This window comes from Odocoileus virginianus, chromosome 10 (assembly GCF_023699985.2).
Source record: "Odocoileus virginianus isolate 20LAN1187 ecotype Illinois chromosome 10, Ovbor_1.2, whole genome shotgun sequence".
NCBI classification, from domain to species: domain Eukaryota; kingdom Metazoa; phylum Chordata; class Mammalia; order Artiodactyla; family Cervidae; genus Odocoileus; species Odocoileus virginianus.
Window position 1 is genome coordinate 51,861,085 of NC_069683.1, and position 27,417 is coordinate 51,888,501.

Genomic DNA, 27,417 nt, shown 5'->3' on the forward strand with positions numbered 1-27,417 from the left:
CCCGGACTTCCTTTGGTTGGGTTGTGCATTACCAACCAGTGGTGTGGGGCCACAGGGACTTGGCTTTTGGTGGGCTTTGGAGGAGACCAAGGGACCTGGCTGAGAACCCTAGATCTGTCATTTACCAGCTGTGTGATGGTCAGGAAGTTTCTGGGTGGAATGACAGGTGAGAACCGTGTATATGTACATGCTAAGTCACTTTAGTCATATCTGACTCTTTGCAACCCCATGCACTGTAGCCTGCCAGGCTCCTCTGTTCATGGGATTCTCCAGGCAAGAATAGGCCATGTCCTTCTCCAGGGGATCTCCCTGACCCAGGGATCGAACCCACGTCTCTTAAGTCTCCTGCATCAGCAGGTGTGTTCTTTACCACTAGTGCCACCAGCAGCACCTTATTCCGGGAGAGATGACTTTCTGCTTTCTGGCTTCACACACTGGCATGATAAATGTTACCTGATTCTTCTTATTTTCATGATGACTTGCCTAAACCTAGGTTGTGACATGGGGTTGTTGTGCTGACTCTGGAGGGCTGCTGTGAGGCTGAGTGGTGAGACTGGTAAAATCTCTGAGTGTCTTGCTTTCCAAGCACTTGATAGGGGCTTACAGCCTAGTGGACAAGAGGGACTCTGCTACTAGACACGCCCCGGCTTCAATTCCCCACTGTGCTAAGTCGTGACCCCCTTAGATTCCCCTGCTTCGTCTGTAATGAAAGGATTGATAGTGTTTACTTTTTAAGATGGTTTTAAGAATTACAAAAAAGGAGTGTAAAGTGTGCAACATGGTATTGAGTACACAGCCAATGGTCAAGAAACAGTAGCTGCTATTACTATGACTGTTGTTGTTGTTATAAATGAGAATCCATTTTCTCTAGCACTTTCAGCAGTCCCATTTCTGACCCTCAATGGCATAGGGGTAGACAATGGTTTTCTCAGCAGAAATAGTTATAAGAAACACTTGGATGGCGAGGGTGCCTGGGTAATTAAGGGTGGGATCTGTGGACCTGAGGCTCAGAGAGCAGTTCCAAGGGGAACTGAAGCTAAGACTGTCCGTTTGCTTCCCGTGCATGAAGCAGAGTCCATGTGTCCCAGCAGGAGAGACAGAGGACCTGTGGCCTGCCAGGAAGCCCCAGGAGGAGGAATGGAGGACAGGCAGAGAAAAACTTCCTGGATCAGGACAGTGGGCAACTCACTGGAACTCACAGACTCAGGGCCCTGGAAAGGCACCAGAGCCTTTGCTGGGAATCACCTCCAAGCCAGGCAACTCTCAGCATCTCTGTATCCAGCACGGGCTCTGGGCACAGGCTGACCTTGGGTAGAGACCTGCTTCCACCGCCCTCCAGCTGGGACTGTGAGTACATTGTTGACCCTCTCTGGGCCTCAGTCTTCTGAAAAATGGGGGCATTATGAGAGCTAAAGGAGCTCGAATAAGGAATATTTCTATATCCAGAACACAATAGGGGATCAAAATGACTGGTGTGGATCAATTGGCAGATATTAATAGTAATTCGCCTCTTTCTCCTTCACCTGCTGCCCTTGCACTGGAAGCTTGATGCCTACCTGACTCTCTGTCTGTGCTCCATCCAAGGGGGAAGGGATGGGGGACCTCCTCTTTGCTCAGGAGGAGTTCTGGCCTCCTGTCTGCTGGTGGGAGCTGCGGCCCTGCCCCTTCACCCAGACACCTGGGTGCTGGAGGTGCCATCCACTTGACCATGCAACACTCCACATCTGAACGCCTGTTTTTGTTTGAGATACTTTTAGACTTTCCGAAGAGTCGCAGGAGTAGTACAGAGAGTTCTCTTCTGCCTTCTACCTAGCTTCCCCTAATGTGAGCATCCTATCTAGCCCCAGCACAATTGCCAAAACTAAGGAAGCAAGGTTTGTTCAATGCTGCAATTAAATGGCAGGCTCCACGTGGCACAGCGGTAGACTCCGCCTGCCAGTGCAGGAGACGCATGAGATGTGCGTTTGCTCCTGGTTTGGGAAGACTCCCCTGCAGAAAGAAATGGCAACCCACTCCAGTATTCTTGCCTGGAAAATCCCATGGATAGAAGAGCCTGGTGGGCTACAGTCCATGGAGTCACAAAGAGTTGGACACAACTTAGTGACTAACATTAATACTACTGGCACCCATTTACGATTACAAAAAAAAAAAAAAAACTCTCCAGAAAATGGGCATAGAGGGAATCTACCTCAACATAATAAAGGCCATATGCAACAAACCTACAGCTCATGTCATACTCAATGGTGAAAGGCTGAAAGCATTTCCTCTAAGATCAGGAACAAGACAAAGATGTCCATTCTTACCACTTTACACAGTAAAGTGCTTCTTGCCCAGCATGGTTGATTGACCAATTGAAAATTTTCATTAAAAAGAAGATGTATTAAAAATGATACTTCAAACATTTCATTGTACCTTAGAATATTTATGTCCATTAATTTACCAGACTTTTGGTATATAATTTGAGTTTTTTCTTTGAGTATGAATCCACCTACTAGAGTTTTGCCTCATCTTATTTGCATTAGAATCCCCCTAACGCTTTAGCTACAACTTCCAGTATTTTTGCTTTTATTTTTAAAAGTAGAGCAAAGACTTAAATTTACCAAAGAATATAAATGTAGACTCCTGGATTTCACAATTTTTTGCATCATCTTATTCACATATAACTAGTCAGGATTTTTTTTAAAGCAATTTTTCTTTATCAAAAAATGTCCCCAGTCTGTTCAAATTAGTTTTTATGGAATCAGTATTTTAATTTGGTATTCATATTTTATTGTTTATTAAACAGTGAACTAGATTAATGGCAATTAGAAGGAAAACTAGCACGGATGGATTTGGGAACAGATGTGACAGGAAAGCAGACAGCTCCCCAGGTGTGCAGGGAGACAGGCAGAGCGTGGGTTCCTACAGTGGCTGCGCTATGTGCTGTGGGTACAGTCAGCATCTTTTCCTGAGAGTGAGAACTAATTCAATGGGCCAGCAGCATGGAGGGTCTTGGAGAGCTTTCAAAGTATATGATCTTTCTGGCCCTCCTCCCATCAGGAGGAGGAATCCACGCCCTTCCTTTGGAGCTTGGTGGGCCTTTGTGACTGCCCTGATGAGTAGAATGCAGCAGAAGTGGTGCTGTGTGAGGTCCAAAGCAGCGTTTGGAAAGTCTCTGCAGGGTCTGCAGGCTTCCCTTAGGACAGTCCCTCGAGGAGGGAGTGAAGAGAAATGCCCTAGAAGTCCCAGCTGCTTGAATCTTCCCAGCTCCAGCACCAGACCTATAAGTGAAGAAAACTTTGACACAACCCACATCTAGCCACTTTCTGACAGTAACTGCGTGAGAAAGCCTGAAGGAGAACTGACCCATGGACTCACCAGCTTCATTAGTGACTAATGACATCATTACGGTTTTTTTTAAGGTCTGTTTATTTACTTATTTTTGGCTGTGCTGAGTCTTCCTTGCTGTGTAGGCTTTACTCTAGTTGCTACGAGCGGGAGCTGCTCTAGAGGTGCAGTGCTCAGGCTTCTCATTATGGTGGCTTCTCTTGTTGCAGAGCATGGGCTCTAGCGCACCCAGGCTTCAGGAATTCAGTAGCTGTGGCCCCTGGACTCTAGAGCACAGGCTCAATAGTTGTGGCACATGGGCTTAGTTGTTCCTTGGTATGTGGGATGATCCCAAACTAGGAATCGAATCTGTGACTCCTGCATTGGCAGGTGGATTCTTTACCACGGAGCCGTCAGGGAAGCTCTGTCATTACTGTTTTAAGCCAGTACTTTGGAGCGGTTTGTTAGGCAGTGAGGACCAAAGGCCTTTCACTGTTAATCATTTATACATTTTGAACTTTGAATCACATCAATGTATTTCTTATTTAAAAAGTAAATAAAACTAAAATTATCCCCCCTCAGATAAAGCAAATGATCTTTCATCTTAATTTCATTGTTATTTGTGGGGCTTCCACTTCATGGCTAGCATGTCCCAGACGCTGGAGGTACAAAAGAAGAATAAGATATAGACCTTGCCTTGAAAGAGCACAGGAGCTGGGAAGACATAGACTTGCAGGTTTTGATACCACAGATGCCAAAAAGGAAAAAAATCCTATTTGTGAAATGGAAGAAGAGTGAACAAGTAACCCTCCCTTGAAGCAGACCATGGAAGGCTTCTTGGAGGAGGTGGCATCAGAGACCACAGGTGAGAATGGGGTTTGGAAGAAGCAGGGATCACCGAGCATCATCCTCTCAAGGAACTCAGGATGGGGGTGTTCTCTGAAACGGAAGCAGAAGGTACCAGCTCTTCACTGTTGTTAACAGCCTCCCTGGAGGGGACAGGATCCTTGGGCCTCCCCTCCAACAAGTAAGCCGTGGTGTGTTTGTTAGAATTAACAGATAAGGGAGGAGGATGGAGCGATAGAAGCAGTCTTCTCTTGGGGAAGCCCAGCACTTCACAGAGTGAAGAAGGCAGCAGAGATATCCTATGGGCACCTCTCCTAGCTCAGTAGCAGCCTGCCTGTCGTGCTGGTACATGAGGCAAACTCCAGACCTCGGTTTGCCACATACCAGGAAGATGGAATGTTTTGTCTCAGCCTGCAATGTGCACCCCATTTGCTGAAGAGATTACTGCTTCCTGGGCCGCAACTGTAATTAGATGATCAATCATAGAAAGTCTAAAGCCAAGGCAGACTTGGGGGAGAGAGATTTGTTTTACGGTGTCAGTTCGAATATCAGCTGGGCAGAAAGGGCCCCAAGAGAGGCTGTGCTTCAGACACTAGGGCCTCCAGCAAGAGCGCTGAAGCCTTCAGGCAGGGCTAGGAGTGGTAGGAAAATCTCAGCTTTGTCCAAATGGCACTGGTGTTTCCTAAAGCCTCCCCAGCCCTGAGGGTTCCCATCTTCCTGCGGCCACCAGGCTTAAGGGTGCGGATCAGGTGGAGAGACCCTAGAGTACTGTACAGACCAGTCTTTGTAGTCCAGCAATGTCTCTGCAACTCAGTTACCCTGGATACTGTTACAAAACAGGAGCTGCAAACTTAAATGTATGCAGAGCCTGGAATGAAACGTAACCTGAGTGACACCAGCTGGGTGCAGGGTTGTAAGGATTGGTGAGCGGATTTCCCTGATGGTCCTGTGGCTAAGACTCCATGCTTGCAATACAGGGGGCCCGGCTTCAATCCCTGTCAAGGGAACTAGATCTCACATGCCGAAACTAAGGAGTCTGTCTGCTGCAACAAAGACCTGGCACAGCTAAATAAATAAATGAGACTGGTGGGGACTGTGGCAAACCTGAGGGCCCTGTGCCCCAACTCATTGGAAGGGGGAACGAAGAGGAGGAAGGGATCTCTGCCAAAGCCTTGGGCCCTGGCCCCTTGCAAACTGGGATGAGTGAGGAGAACGCAGGGGGTGAGGAACACAGAGTAGGGATGGAGCTCCTCTTACCCCTCCATCCTTGGAGTGCAGAGACTGTCTCTTCCCCAAAGGTGGCCCCTCCTCTGTCTGGGCAGGGCCACTGCCTTCTTTAGTTACTGCATACTCTGTGTAAAGGGGGCTGCCTTCTTTGGAGAAATGTCTGTTCAGATCTTTGGCCCATTTTTTTGATTGGGTCATTTATTTTTCTGGAATTGAGCTGCAGGAGTTGCTTGTATATTTTTGAGATTAATCCTTTGTCTGTTTCTTCATTTGCTATTATTTTCTCCCATTCTGAAGGCTGTCTTTTCACCTTGCTTATAGTTTCCTTTGTTGTGCAAAAGCTTTTAAGTTTAATCAGGTCCCATTTGTTTATTTTTGCTTTTATTTCCAATATTCTGGGAGGTGGGTCATAGAGGATCTTGCTGTGATTTATGTCGGAGAGGGTTTTGCCTATGTTCTCCTCTAGGAGTTTTATAGTTTCTGGTCTCACATTTAGATCTTTAGTCCATTTTGAGTTTACTTTTGTGTATGGTGTTAGAAAGTGTTCTAGTTTCATTCTTTTACAAGTGGTTGACCAGTTTTCCCAGCACCACTTGTTAAAGAGGTTGTCTTTTTTCCATTGTATATTCTTGCCTCCTTTGTCAAAGATAAGGTGTCCATAGGTACCTGGATTTATCTCTGGGCTTTCTATTTTGTTCCATTGATCTATATTTCTGTCTTTGTGCCAGTACCATACTGTCTTGATGACTGTGGCTTTGTAGTAGAGCCCAAAGTCAGGCAGGTTGATTCCTCCAGTTCCATTCTTCTTTCTCAAGATTGCTTTGGCTATTTGAGTTTTTTTTTTTGTATTTCCATACAGATTGTGAAATTATTTGTTCTAGTTCTGTGAAGAATACCGTTGGTAGCTTGATAGGGATTGCATCGAATCTATAGATTGCTTTGGGTAGTATACTCATTTTCACAATATTGATTCTTCCAATCCGTGAACACAGTATATTTCTCCATCTATTTGTGTCCTCTTTGATTTCTTTCATCAGTGTTTTATAGTTTTCTATGTATAGGTCTTTTGTTTCTTTAGATAGATATACTCCTAAGTATTTTATTCTTTTTGTTGCAATGGTGAATGGTATTGTTTCCTTAATTTCTCTTTCTGTTTTCTCATTGTTAGTGTGTAGGAATGCAAGGGATTTATGTGTGATAATTTTATATCCTGCAACTACAGATGGCTAACAAACACATGAAAAGATGCTCAACATCACTCATTATCAGAGAAATGCAAATCAAAACCTTAATGAGGTACCATTACATGCCAGTCAGAATGGCTGCTATCCAAAAGTCTACAAGCAATAAATGCTAGAGAGGGTGTGGAGAAAAGGGAACCCTCTTACACTGTTGGTGGGAATGCAAACTAGTACAGTCACTATGGAGAACAGTGTGGAGATTCCTTAAAAAACTGGAAATAGAGCTGCCATATGACCCAGCAATCCCACTCCTGGGCATTCACACTGAGGAAACCAGATCTGAAAGAGACATGTGTACCCCAATGTTCATTGCAGCACAGTTTATAATAGCCAGGACATGGAAGCAACCTCGATGCCCATCAGCAGATGAATGGATAAGAAAGCTGTGGCACATATACACAATGGAATATTACTCAGCCATTAAAAAGAATACTTTGGAATCAGTTCTAATGAGATGGGTAAAACTGGAGCCCATTATACAGAGTGAAGTAAGCCAGAAAGATAAACATCAATAGAGTATACTAATGCATATATATGGAATTTAGAAAGATGTTAATGATAACCCTATATGCAAGACAGAAAAAGAGACACAGATGTATAGAACAGACTTTTGGACTCTATGGGAGAAGGCAAGGGTGGGATGATCTGAGAGAACAACATTGAAACATGTATATTATCAAGTGTGAAACAGATCGCCAGTCCAGGTTGGATGCATGAGACAAGTGCTCGGGCCTGGTGCACTGGGATGACCCAGAGGGATGGGATGGGGAGGGAAGAGGGAGAGGGGCTCAGGATGGGGAACACATGCAAGTCCATGGCTGATTCATCTCAATGTATGGCAGAAACCACTACAATATTGTAAAGTAATTAGCCTCCAACTAATAAAAATAATTGGGAAAAAAAAAGAAATCATGATAGAAAATAGTAGGCAGAAGTTACAGAATCTAGAACTATACATATAAAATGGATACATTTCAAAAGTATTTTAAAAAGCAAGTGGTTGACTCTGTGCAGGCATTTTTAAAGTTAAAAAACTTGCAAAATCACTATATTTGTTTGTGAATGCATATATTTGTAGCAGTCCATAAAATTATACAGATCATTGAAGAGATACAAATCTTACTCATAAAAGTGATTGCTTATGAGGAGGGACATATAAGACAATTTAACCAGGAACATGCTTTTAAAATGTAGGTACAATACAAAAAGAAACATAGCAAAATGCTATTATTTTTATGAGGACCAGGAATATGAATGTAGATATTTATTTTAATAACTTTGTGATTATTTGAAATAAATATTAAAACAAAACAAAACAAAAGGGGGGGTGCCTCTTTTGACCCCAGCGTGTTGTTCCCTTGTGAGAATTCTGACCCAGTGTTTCCAAAATCCTGTGATTCTTTTGATGGGAACCTGTATTTTCATGTGACAACTCTGAAGTTTAAATATTGGCAACAAGTTGCAATCTTTCAACAATGCTATGTAAGCCCAACAAAACCTGTCTGCAAACCAAATGTGGCCAATAGGCTGCAAGTTGGCAACTTCTGGTGTGAAAGGGTTAGCTAGCCAGTGCTGGGTCTCTGTTGCTGGACTGGCAGAAAACAACCAAGGAGTCGGCAAACTTGTGAATAGAAAGGATTTTACCAGCCTGCCATCACCAACCTTCACTTTTCCCATACAACAAAATAGATGGACCCTGTGTTCTGGCATGTTCTGGTGTGTTCTGGACCCTTTGTTGGGCTAATGGGCTGTCTCCTTCCTTTCAGAGAGGATGATGTCTTGGCTGGTAGGGACAGGAAGTGGGGGTGGAGGCCTACTATAAAGACAGACATAACCACTGCGGAACTCCTATTCTGTGCCAGTCACCCTGTGGAGTGCCAAACACATGCATTCATTTAATCCGCACAGCATTCCTATGAGATTAGATACTATTTCCATGTTAAGATGAAGAAACAGGCACAGAGAGAGTAACTCACCCAACATCACCCAACTGCAGTGGCTTATGCACACAGGTGTATCTGCTTACAAGACCCAGGCTCCTCTTCTTATACCAGGGGGTGAGTCTGGGTCTAGAGCAAGGAGTGAGGTCTGTGGGACCAAGCCGCAGAGGCACCCAGGAGACAGGTGCCTTTATTTCCCTGCAGACAGGGTTCCTTCATGAGTGTGTCTAGAGTCTTACTTCACCAGGCTCTTAGGGCTCAGGCTGGAGCCCACAGGAGGCCCTAGGACCCTTCACAGCCTTCTAAAGAGGGAAGATGCAGTCCAGGCCATACCTGCGTTTCCTCAGAGTCCTGGGTGCCCTTAAGGCAACCGGACACTCTGGCATGTTTTGACTTGCCCAAAGTTGTTCCTGTGTTGGGGCTTATGGCATGCGGCTCATTTGGAGGAAGACAGCCAACTCTGTTTCTCGGATACCCAGCGGGTTAGACTTCTTGGACAGCTACTTCATATGTGACAGCACGTGGCTTGTGGGGAGAAGCCGAGGTGCCTTGGCATCAGTAGGTTATTTTCACAAACTTGGCAGCTCTAACTATTCCCCGAGAAGAACTTCGCCTCCCTCCTGCCACAGCCATCAGAGCTCTCCATCAGCCTGTGCCTTGAGGAGCTGTCACAGCCTCATTACTGCTAATTCATCTTCACTTAGTGCATCAAACGGCTGGCGGATTTATCAAATAGGATGGGTGCACGGGAAGTTTGATTAGCGATGTTGTGTTGTTTGCCCTGTTGGGCTGAGAAAACTTAGCTGCTTTGTGTCCCAGGAGTCCCAAGACAAGACCGAAAGTATCTGTGTTCCACCTCAGATACTCTCAGGATCAGAAGCTAGCGTGAGAACTCCAGCCATAGGTGTTTCCTTAGTGGCTTCCCCAAGGGGCACCTTTTCCATGTGTCTCTCCGTCCCTCCCTTCCTCTGTCTCCTGACTCCATAGGTGGGTTCCCAGCTGAGCAGGGTTTCTGGTCACATCCCTTATCCTTCGTGCTGAGCAGCTCTGCCCCCTGGGAATCCTCTATCTCATGCATCCCTCCTGGACTTGGATTATTGGCTCCTGCTGTTGTCTCCAGCCTTGGCCATGTCAGGCTGCCGAGCAGCAAAGCCAGAGATTCAACCCTTTCCTTGGACTCCTGGGGAAGAATGTGTGTGTATGTGTGTGTGTGTGTGCGTGCTCAATTATGGCCCACTCTTTGATACCCCATGGACTGTAGCCCGCCAGGATCCTCTGTCCACAGAATTTAGGACAGAAAAGCTTCCTCCAAAAGTTGTCTCAAGGAGCAGCTTCACACAAAGAAACCTAACACACCCTGTGGCCCCAGGACTGCTCCCTGAACAGATGTTCAGGACACAGTCCACGAGCATGTAACCTGCGATGTACACAGCTTCATCAATATCCAGGCGAAAGCGAGAGAAGAATGTCAGGTTTAGAGAGCAATGCTTATAAAGAAAGGACTATTTCCAGGGTGAACGGGCTGAGTCGGGACTGGATGTATAGCCGGCTCCTGGATGCCTGCTGTTGCTCATCTCTGCTGACGTATCTCTGGGTGAGATGAGCATACACAAGAAACTGGATGAATTCAGGTTAGACTGAGGAGAGATACAGAGCTTCCAGAGTCACCCTGTCTTTAGCTGACTTAATAGCTTTGAAGATGCAGCTGATGATGATGATCATAGAGGCCGTGATGGTAGCTAACACCTGCTATTTATTGAGCCCTTTGTAGGAGACACAGAGGCCATGTAAGGTCAAGCTGGGGGCCCATCTAGAGAACTTAATGGCATTCCTGGTAATGAAAACCACCAGCTCCATGAACTTGGGTGAGTTTTTACACTTTTCTGGGTCTTAATTTTTTGATCTGTAAAATAAAGGGACTATATTAGATAAGATTTCTTTGACAAGCAAAATTCAATATTCTACAATTTTTTCCCCATCAAGAGAATAGGAATAACCGAATGTTTCCTCTGGGCCAGAGACTGTGCTAAGGGCTTGATGTATCTCATTTAACCTTCAAAATAACCCCACAAGGAAGGTGGTCTCAGCGTGTTTTAGAGCTGCACTATTGCTGTCAACACCCACCAGTACTACCGACACACGTTAACTCTTAGCAAGCTGGTATCCTTCTCAATAGGGGCTTCCCAAGCGGTGCAGTGGTGCAGAATCTGCCTGCCAGTGCAGGAGACTCAGAAGACTTGGGTTCTATCCTTGGGACAGGAAGACCACTAGGAGAGGGAAATGGCAACCCGCTCCTGTATTCTTGCCTGGGAAATCCTATTGACAGAGGAGTCTGGAGGGCTACTGATGATGGAGTTGCTGAGAGTCAGATACGACTGAATGACTGAGCAGGCACCCGAGGAGATGCTAAGGATATAAATGGGTTTAAGACAACCTCTGCCCAGCAGGCTTCACAGACCCGTCATCACAGAGGCAGGACAGACACTGAAGCAAGGAAATACCAAAGAATATGTACACACAGCTGGTGAATGGCACCAGTCCCCAACCCTCTAGTGAGGATGTCTGTGGGATCAATTTACAGATGACAAAGGAAGGTCTAAGTTGAAGTGCTAATAGCACAGTAACATTTTATAGGACTTTAGACTTTGTAGTGGAGAAGGAAATGGCAACCCACTCCAGTATTCTTGCCTAGATAATCCTGTGAACTGGGGCACCTGGTGGGCTGCTATACATGGGGTCACACAGAGTCGGACACAACTGAAGCGACTTAGCATGCATGCATGCATTGGAGAAGGAAATGGCAGCCCACTCCAGTGTTTTTGCCTGGAGAATCCTGGGGACAGAGGAGCCTGGTGGGCTGCCATCTATGGGGTTGCACAGAGTCAGACACAACTGAAGCGACTTAGCAGCAGCAGCAGCAGCAGACTTTGTAGGGCACTTTGAAATATATCAATTTACATGATTCTTTCAGGTATGACTGCTCTCATTAAATTATTATCAATTATTAAGTTGAGAATTAGGGAAGTAGCTCATCTAAGGGAACTAGATTATTCTTCTGCCTATCAGACTCCAGCAGGTGGATGAAATAATCCAGTGCTGATGGTGGACTCTCAGAGTCCCTAAGGTCTCACTGGATGCCTGGCCCACCTCTGCCTTAGAGAGTAGAGACATCCCATAGCTGTTTTAGCCATAGAATTTATCAGGAAGATTCCTGGCCAACTAGAGTTTTTCCTTGAAGTCAAGGTGGCTGAACATCCACTTGAGACACTCTGAGAAGATCATAACCAAGGTCACCTGCCAGGTGTCTCCAACATCTCTTGGCCTTTAGTTCAAGGCTGGTTGGTGGAGCCAAATGTTGGCTGTGACTGGAGTCCCTCCAGAGTGTTCAGAGGATTGGGGGCCATGGAGTAGGAGGTTCTTTCTCTCGAGGGCACTCATCCCAGTGTGGGTCTTTTGATAGTGGTACTTGTGGGCACTGACAGCAACAGTGCTACTCTGCGTGGCTCTGAAACAGGGTGAGACCACCTTCCTCATGGATTATTTTGAAGCTTAAACAAGACACATCAAGTCTTTAACATAGTGTTTGGCCCAGAGGAGACCCTTTTGCTGGGACCTGGCAGAGTTCCACACCCCCTACCCCTGCCCCCAACAGTGAAACGAGTTTCTGATTATTGAGTCTCTTATCGGCCCCTTCATTTTGCATTTTCTACATTAATTTCACAACCACTCCAATGAGGAGGGATTTATCATCCCCATTTTACAGAGGAGAAAACCAAGGCTCAGCACTATGACACTGTCAAGGCCACAGTGCATGCAGATATTGGAAATGAGACTGAAACCCAGATCTATCTGTTTGATTAAAAACAACCAGGCCAACCTGGCTGCTCTCCTTCAATTCTCAGGACAGAAGGAAGCCCCTCCTCTTTCTTCTCTGGTCATCACTGCTTAAAAAAACCTCAATGTTGAGGACAGGGATGGGGGAGGGTAACACAGTGCCAGTGGGCGCACAGCTCACCATCAAGGCTCTGTGCCCATCACTGACACTGCCCTTCTGATCTACTTCTGTCCTGTGGGAGAGGAAGGTGAGGCTCTATTTGAGATCCCCAGCCATTCGCTGCAGCAGGGAGACTGCCCCCCACTGCCTTCTGTGACTGTGTGGCGCGCCTCTCCCCTGAGTGAGGTGCCAGCAGCTCAGGACGGGGCTGGGGAAGTGGAAGGGGGCGCTGGATGCCTGGACCCGCAGCGCCCCCACCCCATGGAAGGAAAGGAAACACAGGAAGGACAGGAGGAAGGCGGGCTGAACTAGCCCAGAGGGATGAGCCTGGAGACAGTCTAGGCTCTTCCTTGCCATGCAGAATCCAGCATGTCTGTCCTCCTCTGCCTCAGTTGATCCAGGCAGCCTAATGCTCTGGAGACCTCTAGAATGTCGTTTTCTGGAAAGCATCTGGTTGCCTAAGGGCAGTCAGGACTCTGAGGAAACACGGGTGAGGCTGAGACTGCATCTTCCCTCTTTGTTAGGCTGAGAAGGGTCCGAGGGGCTCCTGTGGGCTTCAGTCTGAGTCCTAATATCCTGGTGAAGTTATAGACCCAGATTCATCCCCTGGTATGAGGAGTGGAGCCTGGGTCCTGTAGGCAGATACATAAGGCCCTGCACTTGGGTGAACTTGGGAGAATTACCCTCTCTATGTTTCTTGGTCTGCAGCATGGAAATAGTATCTAATTTCATAGGGCTGCTGTGTGGGTTAAATGAATGCATGTGGTTGGTGCTTCACACAGTGACTGGCATAGAACTGGGAGTTCAGGAGTGGCTATGTTTGTCATTAAAGCGGGCATCCACTCTTACCTACCGTCCCTACCAGCAGAGCCATTGTCCTCTGTGAAAAGGAGGAGATAGCCCATTGGATCAAGGAAGGGTCCCAGGGCTCCAGCTGTCCTGGACAGGGCACAGCAGTGATGCGGACAAGGAGGTGGTCTATTGGGGGCCCCTCCAGCAAGAAAGGAAGTCAGCATTTATAATAAGGGAGCAAGATGGAATGCTGGCTTGAAGCCTGGTTTATATCCATGTTGTTTTGGGGGCAGAGTGGGTGATGAGAGCTAAAGAGAAAGTTAGATTTTTGAAAAACAGTTATAGAATATTGTAAACATGCACACAATTAGAAAGAATAATATAATGAACCTCAATGTATCCATCACCCAGCTTTAACCATAATCAGCTTACAAAAGATTTTGTTTCATCTGTTCCATCTCATATTATTTTCAGATAAATCCCAGGCATCATATAATTTCAACTGTAAATATTTCAAGTATGTTTCTCTCAAAGATAAGGACTCTAAAACGATGAACCGGAATGCCATTGCCACACCTAAAACTTGTTATCAGTAACTCCTTAATATCATCCAAAATGTACTCTTTTAAACACTTAGTTGTCTCATGAATGTCACGAAAAGTTGGTTTCTTTTGAATCAAGATTCCAGTAAGGTCCACACGTTGCAATTGGCTGATAGGCATTTAAGTTTCTGTTATTATGAAGGCTGTCTCCCCACCCCCATCTTTTTCTATTGTGTCCTTGCAATTTATTTTTGGAAGAAACCATACCATTTGTTCTGGTTCATTTTCCACAATCTGGATTTTGCTGATTGCATTCCTGTGGCGAAGTTTTACCCTCCATTTGTCTTTAAGATATGGACACCAAACAGCTATTTGTGTGGGAGTCCTGAAGTTACAGCTTGCTTGCCACCACCCCCAACCTCCCACCCCCCTTCAGAAAGGGCTTTATCCTTTGTGGAAAAGAAATGTCCCCAGCATCCCCTGAGCCAGCCTGCTGGGGTTGAAGGATGAGGGAGTCAGGAGAGGGGCTTCCAGGCGGTCTCCAGCATATGACGGATGTGGGCTTTTATTTGGACTGGCCGCTCTCTCTGTTTTTATGAACAGGGGTGTCTTTTCATAAAGCAGAACAATTTTCTGCCAGATAGCGAGGATTGTTTTTCATCCTTCTAGAGCAATAAGGTTCAGGATTTGTCTCCCTCTTGACTTTCAAGAGCGTGTTTTCTCAATTCTTTCCTGAAATTAAAGTAAAGGTCAAGGAGGCTGGTCTGAGGCCCGGGTCCCCTCCTTCCTCTCCAGCTCCTGCTGGTGAGTTCGGCAGCTAAGTGGGGTCCTGCCCCCTGGACCCGGGTGACCCGGCCCGGCCCCTGGGGCAAACCCAGCTCCACTTCCCAGTTCTTTTCTTCCTGGGGGAAGCTTGAGGAGGAAGAGGAAAGAAAACAGAAAACAAGCCTGTGGACTGCCTTCTGACTTTAGATTTCCTGAGCAGCTTCTGGAGGTTTCGTCCCCACAGGGTCCCTTTCCTCGGGGAAGGGACCCCAGAGCCCCAGCCCTCTGCCCGGCTTCCCGCCTGCCCTTCTGCACGTGAGCTCCCCCAGGGATCCGCACTGTGCTGAGGCTGAGGAGTTTTTTCATCAAAAGACAGAGCAGGGAGAGAACGGTGCCGCCGCCCCCCACTCCCCACCCCCTCCCCACACTGAGTCACTCCAGCTAACAGTTAATTAATTTGTGACACTTTGACAGTTTGTGAGGAGACTTTTTTTTTTTTTTTAAATACGGAGCCATCAAAATCCACAGGGACGGGGCTGTCAGGCAGAGACCCGTTCCCGCGTGCACCCTTTCCTCTTCTGTTAGACGTAGGGACCCTAGCCCAGACCTCGGGAGACCTGGGGCGAGGCCACGAGGCCCTGATGCCAGACCCAGGGACGCTGGCCGCCTTGTGGGGAAGCGGAACCTCAGAGGGGGCGTCTGGGACGAAGCTTCAGAGGGGAGGAGGCTGGTTGCGCTCTCCTCTGGTCTCCTGCTTTCACTCAGAAGCCCCTTTCCCCAGCTGGCCCGCGAGCTGTGGCTGCCTCTCCCTGGGACCCCCCACCCACCGCAGTTCCTCGGATGGGCTGGCTCTCAGGCGCGCTCAGCGTGCCCCGGGAAGGCTTTAGAGCTCAGTGAGGGGCTGACTCCCGGCCGCCGCCTTGGCGGGCTGAGACTTCACACCCACAGGGGGCGCTAGTCTGGATGCCGCCGCCAAACCCCGGGTCCCCAGGCCTTCCGGTAGACCAGAAGCCCTCCCCTCCAGCCTCTGTGCTCCCCTTTCTACAGAATTCGAGTTATCTCCCCACTCACCTCCCGACATACCTACACTCACCTTCATGGAGCATTCTCTTTTTTTCTTTCAATGCTTCTTAACCCTGTGTGCCCAGGCATGGCTTACGTGGATGATTCCCCAACCATCTGGACATCTGACCCCAGCTACCTCGTGACTGGGACCCAGGGAGAGATCCCAAAGGCGGCTCCTGGGTTCCCCTTGAGGAGGATCCAGGGGAGAAACAGCAACCAAGGTAGAGACAGACCAAGGGGCTGGCTCCTTCACACCGGAGCGAAGCACTACCTCCTGTGGACGCCTTTCAGACATTTTAAGGCGCACCTGCCATAGCCAGGAGCCATGCTGGGAGGCGAGAAAGCCATGCTGAGTCGAGACAGGTGTGAGTCGTACACGGGTGAAGCCCATGGTTTGGCAAAAACAGACACTAAATAAATAATTAGATAAGTAACAGCTTAATTTTACCTGTGATAATGCCACCAAGGAGCATGTGCACCAGGAGAGCTTGAAGTAACAAGTCGGCTCTGTGCTGGAGCATCAGAGAGCCTTGCCAGGGAGGGGCTGTCCTGAAGGATGAGAAGGAGGAGGACCTGAGCCAGAGGGGGCCCTGAGCCTGGGTGGGAGGGATGGACTGGGAAGGGCGGGAGACACTGCAAGTTGTCTGAGGCTCTGGTGAACTGATGTTGAGTGAGCGAGCGTCCCGGGGTAGCTTCTGTTGGCTCTGAGGTGGCAGACGATGCCTGACCACGTGTAACTCCAGGACAGAGTGGGGCCAGCTCGCCAACTTTAGAGGCTGGGTAACTCAAGGCCCTCAAAGGCCCACCCTCCTGGCTCCAGCTGGGTGGGGCCAGACACAGCAGGACAGCAGGAATGGGAGGGCTTCCCCCACGTTGTTGCACACACTCTAAGGAGCCCTGGGCAGTTCTCCCCACAGATAAGTGGTCTGAGTTCTGCTGCCGAGCTGCCCTGTGGAATTCTGGGTTGGGCCAGGGAAGCTTGAAGCTCTGGAGGAGCACTAGGGGGTGGTGTCAGTGTGACCTCTGCTCCCCCCAGGCCACTGCAGACAGGTTTACCCACTAAACCTTTTCCCAAACAAGGTTCCTCGTTTTATTGTTCAGTTGCTCAGTCACATCTAACTCTTTGCAACTGCATGGACTGCAGCACACCAAGCTTCCCTGTCCTTCACTATCTCCTGGAGTTTGCTCAAACTCATGTCCATTGAGTCGATGATGCCAGCCAACCACCTCATCCTCTGTCGCCCCCTTCTCCTCCTGCCCTCAGTCTTTCCCAGCATCAGGTTTTTTTTTTCCCCAATGAGTCAGTTCTTCACATCAGGTGGCCAAAGTACTCAGTTTCAGTGTCAGTCCTTCCAATGAATATTCAGGATTGATTTCCTTTGGGATTGACTGGTTTGATCTCCTTGCAGTCCAAGGGACTCTCAAGAGTCTTCTCCAGCACCACCATTCAAAAGCATTGATTCTTTGGTGCTCAGCCTGCTTTATGGCTCCTTTCAGCAGTCCTGATCTGTCCCCCCACAGGCAGCACTGAGGTTCTGGGCAGAGGGAGGCAGCCACGTGGGCAGCCATGGGAAGAACCTTGGAATTTCTGGGAACTGGACCTTTGTCTGAGTCCCGAGGGTCCCTCTCCAACAACTGCAGAAAATCAACGGGGATTCTTCCTTCCAGCTGCTGCTGCTTGACAGACTTATAGCCTCACCACCCAGCTCCCCTGTGCGTGTGGGTCTGGGCCACTGGGAAAGATGCTCAAGGCCAGGAGAGGCTGAGCCCTGAGGCAGCATTCATTCTCCCGTTGCACCAGCCCCACAACTCATTCTCCCCTATTCTCCTTAATATGCCTCCGTCTCCACTCCTCCTGCCCCCCCATTCCAAAGACCCTTCCCCAGCATCCCACCCACTCCCCCAGCTCAGCAGTCTTTCTGCTCCTTAGCCTTTCCAGGTAAGACGGGACTGCACCCGTCAGTGGCCCACGCCAGCCTTCCCAAGATCTGGATGCGGAAGGCTCTTGAGGCTGCATGGCCTTGGGCCCTGGGCACCCCTGCCCTGATGAGGCCACCCTCCAGCGTCAATAAGTGAGGCCTTGTTCAGGGACTCTTCTCCTTTTTCCTTTGGAGAAGGAAGGAATGGAGTTGGGGTGGGGGCTTCTCCCCACTTTCCCTCCCACCCTCCCTTCCCGGAGCTGCCTGAGGAGCTGGAGAAGTGCCCACCCCAGGTCACAGCCTGGACCTCGGTCTGGAGGCACAGAGGGTGACCTGAATCACTAGAGTTGTGGGGAGGAGCCCCCTTACCACTCACTCCCAATTCCCACCCAGCGCCAGCAGCTGCTTTTGAAATGCAAATGCGAAGCACCTCCCGCCCCCCTTCTTTTCATTGAAATGCTTCAAGTCTCAGAAAAGAGGGAAAAATGATGTGTTTAAGACAGCAGTGTCTCACCCCGCCATCGAGCCCAATAAGGGATTGTTAAATTTTAATTAGACAATTTGACTCCTTCAAATGCCAACCTCCCAGGGGAGGCAGCAGCAGGGAAACAGGTTGCTGAAGTTTCTTCTGTGCCAAACGTTCCTCACCCCTTCTTCCTAGCCCCGCCCTGGTGTTTCCCTGGTGGATGGAATCCTAACCAGGGAACAGGATACTCACCTCTCCTCCCCGACCCCACCAGCTCTCCTCCAGGGTCCCAGGCACCCTAGCAGATTGACGCTTTTGCCTTCACCCTGCCGGGCTAGGGACCAGGGCGACCACAGCCTCTCTGTCCTTCCTGAGAGGAAAATATCAGGCTAAGGTGTCAGCCTCGGACTGTGGAGCTTCAAAGGCGTTTTTCCTCTTCCAGCAGACCTGTTGGAAGCTGTTTCTGTTCACAGGCTGGAAAGTGACCTTAGCTCAGCCCTCTTCCCAGCTGCCCTGTCTGCCCATCCCCCACCACTGGGCAGGGCAGGCCTGAGCCCGGTGGGCTGCTGGCCTGGGCCCTCTCGATGGACCAGTTCAGCCCCAGGTGGCTGTCTGGGCTCACAGAGCACTTCTCATCTTGAGAGCTAGCATATTTTCAAATTAGAGCACACACACAAAATGCTTACAATCAGAAAGCACAGTGTAATGGCAGAGGCCCTGGGGGCTGGACACGCCCAGGTCCACGGTCCACTTGCCCTGATCGCCCCACGCAGCCCCATCCTCCTAGACATCTCCTGAGGAAGCTCTGCCCTGGAGATTCTGAAGACGGCAGGTATCACACCAGGCTGGAGTCAGACTGGCCATTAGGAAGAACTTGACAGAGGGGTCCTGCCTGCCAGTGCAGGAGACGTAAGAGATGTGGGTTTGATCCCTGAGTTGGGAAGATCCCCTGGAGTAGGAAATGGCCACCCACTCCAGTATTCTTGCCTGGAGAATCCCATGGACAGAGGAGGCTGGTGGGCCTCCTGCATAAAAGCTCCAAGTCGCAGTCCCCAGTCCATGGGGTCGCAAAGAGTGAGACACGACTGAAGTGACGTAGCATGCACGCACAATGGCGGGGTACTGACCACCAGCGTGGATGATTCTTGTTCTTTTAGTAGGTCTTTGGCCTTCTGCGAGGGGTGAGGCAGTGAGTCCTGAAGATACATGAGGCCCGGGTGAGCTCTGGCACTCTGATGGCCAGAGGCTTGCACGCTCCCACACAGATGGGGTCTCCCCTTGCTCCTGGCTCCTTCCACTTTTCCCCACACTAAGGCAGTTAAGGAAGAAGAGCGCGGGTAGTGCCAGAGCACACCTGGAAGCCTCTGCTGCTGAGGCTGGGGGTCAGGGCATGGTTGCCCCACCCCACAGTTGCCCCGCTGCTGATGAGGCTGAGGGTCAGGGCATGGTTGCCCACCCCACAGTTGCCCCGCTGCTGCTGAGGCTGGGGGTCAGGGCATGGTTGCCCCACCCCGCAGTTGCCCCGCTGCTGATGAGGCTGGGGGTCAGGGCATGGTTGCCCCAACCTGCAGTTGCCCTGCTGCTGATGAGGCTGGGGGTCAGGGCATGGTTGCCCACCCCACAGTTGCCCCGCTGCTGCTGAGGCTGGGGGTCAGGGCATGGTTGCCCCAACCTGCAGTTGCCCTGCTGCTAATGAGGCTGGGGGTCAGGGCATGGTTGCCCCACCCCACAGTTGCCCCGCTGCTGCTGAGGCTGGGGGTCAGGGCATGGTTGCCCCAACCTGCAGTTGCCCCGCTGCTGATGAGGCTGAGGGTCAGGGCATGGTTTCCCCAACCTGCAGTTTCCCTGCTGCTGATGAGGCTGGGGGTCAGAGCATGGTTGCCCACCCCACAGTTTCCCCGCTGCTGATGAGGCTGGGGGTCAGGGCATGGTTGCCCACCCCATAGTTGCCCCACTGCTGCTGAGGCTGGGGATCAGGGCATTGTTGCCCCACCCCGCAGTTGCCCCTCTGCTGATGAGGCTGAGGGTCAGGGCATGGTTGCCCTACCCTGAAGTTGCCCCGCTGCTGATGAGGCTGGGGTTGGGAGCAGTGGTTGCCCCACTTTGCTGCCCAGGTGAGGATGGTACTTATGGGAAGAGGCCATGAGTGAGGCCCGGCATCTGCATGTGTCTTTGTCAGCTCACTTGGGCTGCCTTCATAAAACACCTAGACTGGGGGGCTCAGTGAGAGAAATTACTTTCTCGTAGTTCTGGAGGCGGGGAGTCAAGGACCAGGGGGCTGGGTGGTCAGGCTGTGCTGAGAGCTCCTTGCCTGGCTGGTAGATGGCTGCTCCTCACTGTGTGCTCACGTGGCAGGGAGAAAGAGACGTTGAGCTCTCTGGTGTCTTTCCTTAGAAGGGCAGCCACCCTACACTCACGCTTCCTTGTTGGCTCAGAGCCTGAGAAAGAACCTTGGCAAAGAATCTGCCTGCAATGCAGGAGACCCGGGTTCGATCCCTGGATCAGGAAGAGCCTTAGAGGAGGGCTTAGCAACCCACTCCAGGATTTTTGCTGGGAAATCCCATGGACAGTGGAACCTGGCGGGCTACAGTCCATGGGATCGCAGAGAGTCAGACACGACTGAGCGACTAACATACACATCCCTACCCTTATGAGGACCCTGCCCCCGTGACCTTCTCCTGACCAAAGGCCCCATCTCCAAATAGGATCACGCTGAGGGTTAGCACCTCATATGAATTTTGTATGAACACAGCTCAGTCCATTGCAGCAGGCTCAGATCATCCATCCCGCTCCCAGGAGACAGAACCAGGCAGTTAAGCCCCCCGAGAGCTTAGAAGCGGCCACAAGCATGCATGTGTTTGGAGCTCATTGAGTGACATTGACTGGAGACTGACTTGGAGATTTTATGCATGTGGCAGGAGCCCCCTGAGAGGAAGACGGAGGTGGCATGTGGAGGCTGGTGAGCAAGTTGATCATGTTCTCATAATCCCAAATCAAAAATGCTTGTTCTAACAAAAAAAAATTTTTTTTAATAATATGCAATATTATTTATCTGAGGTCTTTTAACTGTAGGAATAATTCTCCTTGGGTTATACATAAAGCCTACTCCTTTTTTCAAAACAGCAAGAAATGTGGACCATCTTGGCATATCCAGGGAGACAGCTTTGTGTGGTATTTCCATCTTATAGGAGCCCCTAATCTCACCTGGCTGGTCTCACCCGGCTTCTCCAGACCCAGGGCCAGACCAGACTTACCTCGAGCTCTCCCCCGACAGCCGCAGGCTCTGACACAGATGAAGTTTGAAGGGCAGGGCAGGGGCAGGAATTGGAGGGGCGCCTCTGGAGTGAGAAAGACCACAGCCTGGCTTCTCCTTTGTTCTATCTTCTGACAGATGCCCCTGGGAGCCCTGGGCAGAAGGGAAAGAGGAAGAGCTGGGGCTGGGGCTGGAGCAGGGGGAGCCTGGGGACCAGCAGGCTTTCTTAGAAAATTCCTCCTGAGAAAATGCCAGCAGAGAAATGCCGGCAGATCACTCTATTTTATACATGCTAAGATGCAGAGCCTCTCCGACTTTTTAAAGTCTCTGGAGTCATAATACCTTTTGCAATCAGTGCCATCTAAGAACTGTATTGGAGTTTGATGGCATTTCTTCTTTCCGAGTGGTACATAAGACAACTTACTTTTAATTCTGTCTTAAAACCTAGGAAATACGACAGTCTCCAGTGAGGAGCAAGTGGGCTGGAAGAGCTTGTCCTTCCAGGCCAGCTGCTACCTCATCCCGAGGGTCTTTCAGATTCATCCAGCAACCACAGTCCAGGAATACACTTTACCTTTTCTTTCTTTCACTCCTTCGCAAGGACTTGACTGCTGCATCTCAGAATTTTCTACTCGTCTAGCGCCCACTTTCCAAGCATAAGCAGCCAGGTGTCACAGGAGGAGCCCAGCAGTTCCTCTAACCTCGATGGGCTGCATTTGGACAGCGCCTGTCACTTCATCTCTTGGGGGTCTTAGGTTTGTTGTCTGATTGCTTGTTTCTTTGGATTATTTTGCTTGGTTTGTTTTCTCAAAGGTTTGATTTTTCCATAAAGGTTTACCTGTGCTGGCCACATATGCATCACCTTATTCAATCCTCACAACAAAAACTGCTGTCCCTATTTTGCAGATGGGAAAACCGAGGCTTAGGAAAGCCATAAAATCTGGCCAAGACCCCCGAGTTAGGAGAGCTACAGTTGGTATTTAACCCAGGTGTTCTGGTCTCCAGCCCCTATGTTATAGCAGTGTCTCTCATGCCAATAAACCCCATCTGTGGGGGTGGATGTCCAGATTTGCTGATGTCCAGATTCCAGGTCAGTCTGAGAGCCAGCTGGGCAGCCCCTGTGGTTAAGAGATGTCAGCCCCGATTAGGAAGGTTGCTGAGGACACAGGAGAATCTGGAGCTCACTCAGCACTGGTTAATAGGGTCTGCAGGTAATTAGGCATATTCCATACTTTCCCATTTTTTTCTACAATGTGATTATGTTACCTTTGTATCAGCAAAACGCTATAAGCACAATTAAGAATAAATGTTCAATTTGAAAATTAAATGCATGAGGCCTTTCCAGCCTTTGGCAAGACTTACTCTGTGGAGTAACCAGCACCAAAGGGGAGTAAGTGTTACCCCCGACCACCACCCCCACCCCCCATCTCACCCATCAGTACTCGCATTTGTCATCAAAATTGCACCCATAATGTAAGTCTCAGTTGAAGTTCTTCTCTCTCCAGGAAGCCTTCCATGAACACCCTGGCTGTGCCCACGCACACATGCTCCCTGGGGCCTGAGCATCACTGTATCCCCAGTAGATCAGCATGTTGCCCTCCTCCTCTGTCTGCTTCCTGGGGACCAACATGTAACACCCATGATACTCTTGGGTTGCATCTCCCCTTTGTCACTTGTTGATCTGATGGGTTACACTAGCAGTTACATTTCAAGTGTGGAGGGGTTTTCTTCCCAGTTGGACTCACCCTGTGATTCAGTTCTGCAAACATCTGTTAAACACTTACTGTCTGCCAGTCATAGCATTAAGAGTCAAAAGGGAAAAACAAGATAGTATGCTTTTTTGTTTATCCCACGAGTAAGATGAGGCATGAGCAAGACATGGTGTAACCCTGGAGATGCTTACACACACAAACAAATGAACCGAACAGACACACACACGAATGGAGAATGTTCCAGAACAGAACCATGAGGCAATGCCTTGGGAGCCCCCAGGAAGGAGGGAGAGGGTCCAGCCAGGAGAACTTGGGACAGATTCCAAGACAGAAGGATTCTGGGAGGGGCTTGTTTTGAAAGACATGTAGGACTGGCCAGTAGGCACAAGGGAAAAGAAGTTTTCCAGGTACTTTTCTGATTTGTAGAGTGAGGATGAGAACTACAAGCCTTAGAGGTTATTTTGAGGGTGAATGAGATAGCATATCTAAAAAAGAAAAAAACTTGGCAAACGATCACATCCTTTGCAGGCAAATGAAGCTGTCATCATATGTAGGTTCAGAATTGTGCTGCAGAAATGAAAGTCTGGATGGGCATGGAGAATGGGTGGGATGGGAGGGACAGGGGGCTGAGAGTCCCCAGCAGATGCCACCGGCTCTACGGAGAGAGGAACCAAAGAGGTGGGAGCAGGGCAGAGAGGTGCAGTCAGGATCGTGGGGGAAGGGAGTGTGTCTCTGACTTCTCAGGCCCCTGACAGCGCTGGGCACAGTGCTTTCTGCCCGGCAAGCTCGATAGATGCTGATGGAGTAAATGAACGGCGGATGCAGCCCCTGCTGCCTGATCAATATAGATGTGCAGGTCTCCTGCTGTGTGCTTCACATGGGAAGAGGAGCCAGTGGGCTTTGCAGAGGGCAGCCTCCACGTGGCCCAGGGCTTCGCTCCCTTGGAACAGGAAGACTTGTTGCAAGGATGGCATTCCATGTCACTCCACATGGAATTAGGCATTTTGCTTTCCCCTAAGAGGCTCTGGAGTGGTGGTGCTGGGTTGGACATCATCTATACTCCTCTGCTGAGAGCTGGCAGAGCAGGTGTGTTAGCGAGGCGAAGCTGGGCAGGCCCTTCTTCAGGGCTCCCCTCTAACCTGTCGAGGCTGGTGTGCCCTCCTCCCTGATTTGGATATGGTACCATGTTCAGATCGATTGGAATAAACTGCTGGATTTCAAATCCATTCGGGTAGCAAAACACCTGGAAGTTGTGGAGTTCTGTATGGAACGCCTTGAAGTACTGTTCATTTAGTTCCATTGTGTGAAATAGGAACACTTTTGTTAGCAAGAGAGCCAACTGTATTATGTGTGCATTATGTTTCAATCACAACCAAAACACAGGCTGTCAAGCTCATCCATGCCTGCTGCCTCTGAGCCCCTCCGCTTTCTTTTTTCAGTAAGAAACATCTCCAAGCCTCTCAGAGCCCAGTGCAGAAATCTGGAGTTATCCTCGTCTCCTTCTCTCCCAGCTTGCGTACCCCCACTCCCACCCCGCCTACCCCCACTCCCACCCCACATCTATTCAGTGACCAAATTCCATGAAATCGACAGGTTAGCTACTGACTCTGAACATGTCTCTCCATGTTTATTCCCATGCCATCATTCAGAGGACCACCATCTCTCACCTGAATTACAGTCACAACCTCACTTCCTGCTAACATCCCAGCTGACTGCACAGTCAGCAACCTTTCCTAAACACTAATCCAATGGAGTCATTCCTTTGTACCTGAACTTTCAGGGACTCCAAGCTTATAAGATCTGGCCCCACGAAGAGCCCTCTGGCTTAATTTTCCCCAGCTTCTCCATTATGCTCTACAGTTTTAGCCAAATAGAATTAATTTCTATCTGGGACCGTGTCATGTTCCCTCTGGCTGGGGCGTATCCCCTGGACTCAGATGCCCGGCTCACTCCTCTGTCTACTTCATCTCCGATGACACCTCCCTCAGGAATTCTTTGCCCTCTGAGATGAGATGCCCATTTCTCAGGGCTCTTAGTGCACAAAGGCAGAACCTCACCAGCTCTTCCTGGGGTCCCTGCAGCCTCCCAGCTGGTGACCTGCCTCTCCACTTAATAGCACCCTTCTATTCTCTGCACGGCAGTCAGACTCTTCTCTCTGAAAGGCAAATCTCATCATGTGGCTCCTGTTGCCCTTGAGGTCAAGTCTGAACTCCTGGAGTGATTTATAAAACCTTCTAGGATCAAGCCCATTGCAGCCTCCAGTTCAGCTCATTCCAAGCTCTCTGCGCTCCAGCTGCCCCAGATCCCCCACTATCCCTCTCACATGGCACCCACTCTCCAGCTCCATCATTTGCTTACCTGCTTCCTGTGTCTGGACCCTTCCCCTGGCTCCCAACTGTTTACCTGACAACATTCTGCAGGTGTCTGTTGAACATCACTTCCTCAGGAAAGCCTTCTTTGAAACCCTAATCTAGGTTGTGTCTCTCTCCTCATTCCATTTTCTAATGCCTACCACTCAGACATTTAATTGCTTGGTTAATTGGCTATTGTTTCTTTTAGAATGTGAGCTGGAGAACTATGTATATTTTGTTCCTGCCTGTTTCTGGCATTATATAGAACAATGTTCAATAAGCAATTACAGAATCAAGACGGAATGAATTAATATTTCTGTTCTTACCACTGGAAGCTAGAACTTCTCGCGAATTTGTGTGGGGCATGGGATGTGCTTAATTGTTTGTTGAATAAGTGGGTGAATAAATGATCAGCTCTTTTCAAGCTCATTGATTTTATTATACTTTAAAAAATGGTACTTTCTCATTTGTCTTACCATCAGCAAGAACCTGCTAGCAGAAGAGTGGCAGCAGGCTGCAATGTTTCAAGAAAATTTGGGGATGCAATCTTAAAACCTGAGGCTGGAGAATTCTCTTTTAACCTCCTGTGGTGGGTGTTAGCCCTGAGCCTCCAATGGGTAACTGCATGCTTTGGGAGGTCCTCCTGCTCACTCCCTGTGTCCGTTTCTCCTGGCCAGAGCCTGGCTACCCAGTGGCCCCGCCGCCCCCATGGATCCGCTGAACTTGTCCTGGTATGATGATGATCCAGAGAGCCGGAACTGGAGCCGACCCTTCAACGGGTCCGAAGGGAAGGCCGACAGGCCCCACTACAACTACTATGCCATGCTGCTCACCCTGCTCATCTTCATCATCGTCTTTGGCAACGTGCTGGTGTGCATGGCTGTGTCCCGTGAGAAGGCGCTGCAGACCACCACCAACTACCTGATCGTCAGCCTCGCTGTGGCCGACCTCCTGGTGGCCACGCTGGTCATGCCCTGGGTGGTCTACCTGGAGGTAGGTCTGGGCCCCTGAAGAGCTCTGGCACCTCACCCAGAGACGCTCCTCACTGGTTCCCATCCAAGGAGGAGTCCAGGCTCCTCCCTGCTTCCCATCAAGAGTGTGCCTTCTCAGGTAGGCCCTCTCTCCACTCTGGGCTCAGTCTCGCAAAAATGAGTGGATCGTCTCCTTAACAGTCCTGGCTACGGGCTATAAGGTGCTTACTAAGTAAATGCCAGGGGCTTTGTAGGTGGTGCTAGTGGTAAAGAACCTGCCTGCTGGTGCAGAAGATGTAAGTGATGTGGGTTTGATCCCTGAGTCTGGAAGATCCCCTGGAGGAGGAAATGGCACCCCACACCAGTATTCTTGCCTGGAGAATCCCATGCATAGAGGAGCCTGGTGGGCTGCAGTCCATAGGGTTGCACAGAGTCAGACATAACCGAATCAATTGAGCACGTGTGCACACAATAACTGTCAGGCCTCATGTTAGTCCTTCAAAGAGAGCATCTCCCCACTGAGTCTTCACAGCATCTTCTAGGTGGTGAGCTGGATGGTCAGAGAACTTAGGTGACTTCTCCAGCCTCACACGGAGCCTGGAGCCAGGGCCCCAGAGTCGGTTCATTGGGTCACGTGGAGAATGGGAGTCATTGACGAGGATCCCCGAGGACGGCAGAGGCTCGTGCTCCAAGGCCTGATGTCTTCATCCCTCTCCCCCTGACTTCAGAATGGGGGCTGCGGCTCCACACTCTCCTCTCTGCCTCTCCACCCCACCGTGTGTCCGGGATCTCGAGGTTAAGGTGGCTGTGAACTGTGCTCCAGCTCCTTTCTTCAGGAGGCACCACATGGTGACCCACTGCTCGGCTGGGGACAGAGCCCACCCAGCCCGAAGCCCCCACTGGGGGCCAGGAGCTACCAGGCTCTTTACAGACCCACTCTCAGCAAATGCTCCTGCTGCTCCTGAGTTGATACCATTCTTCACACTTTAAGGAAGGGGAAACAGAAGCTGTGAGAAGTTGCCTGTCT

At 49.6% G+C, this 27,417-nt stretch overlaps 1 protein-coding gene across 2 annotated transcripts in view; it reads left to right on the plus strand.

Annotated features, from left to right (window-relative positions):
- Positions 1–27,417, plus strand: part of DRD2 (dopamine receptor D2) — a 72,800-nt gene that overhangs the window by 33,461 nt on the left and 11,922 nt on the right. For both annotated transcript variants that reach the window (XM_070473565.1, XM_020911903.2), the window contains exon 2: positions 26,097–26,412. In XM_070473565.1, coding sequence (XP_070329666.1) covers positions 26,128–26,412 — 285 coding nt within the window. In that variant the 5' untranslated portion in view covers positions 26,097–26,127. The remainder of the gene's footprint in view (positions 1–26,096; positions 26,413–27,417) is intronic.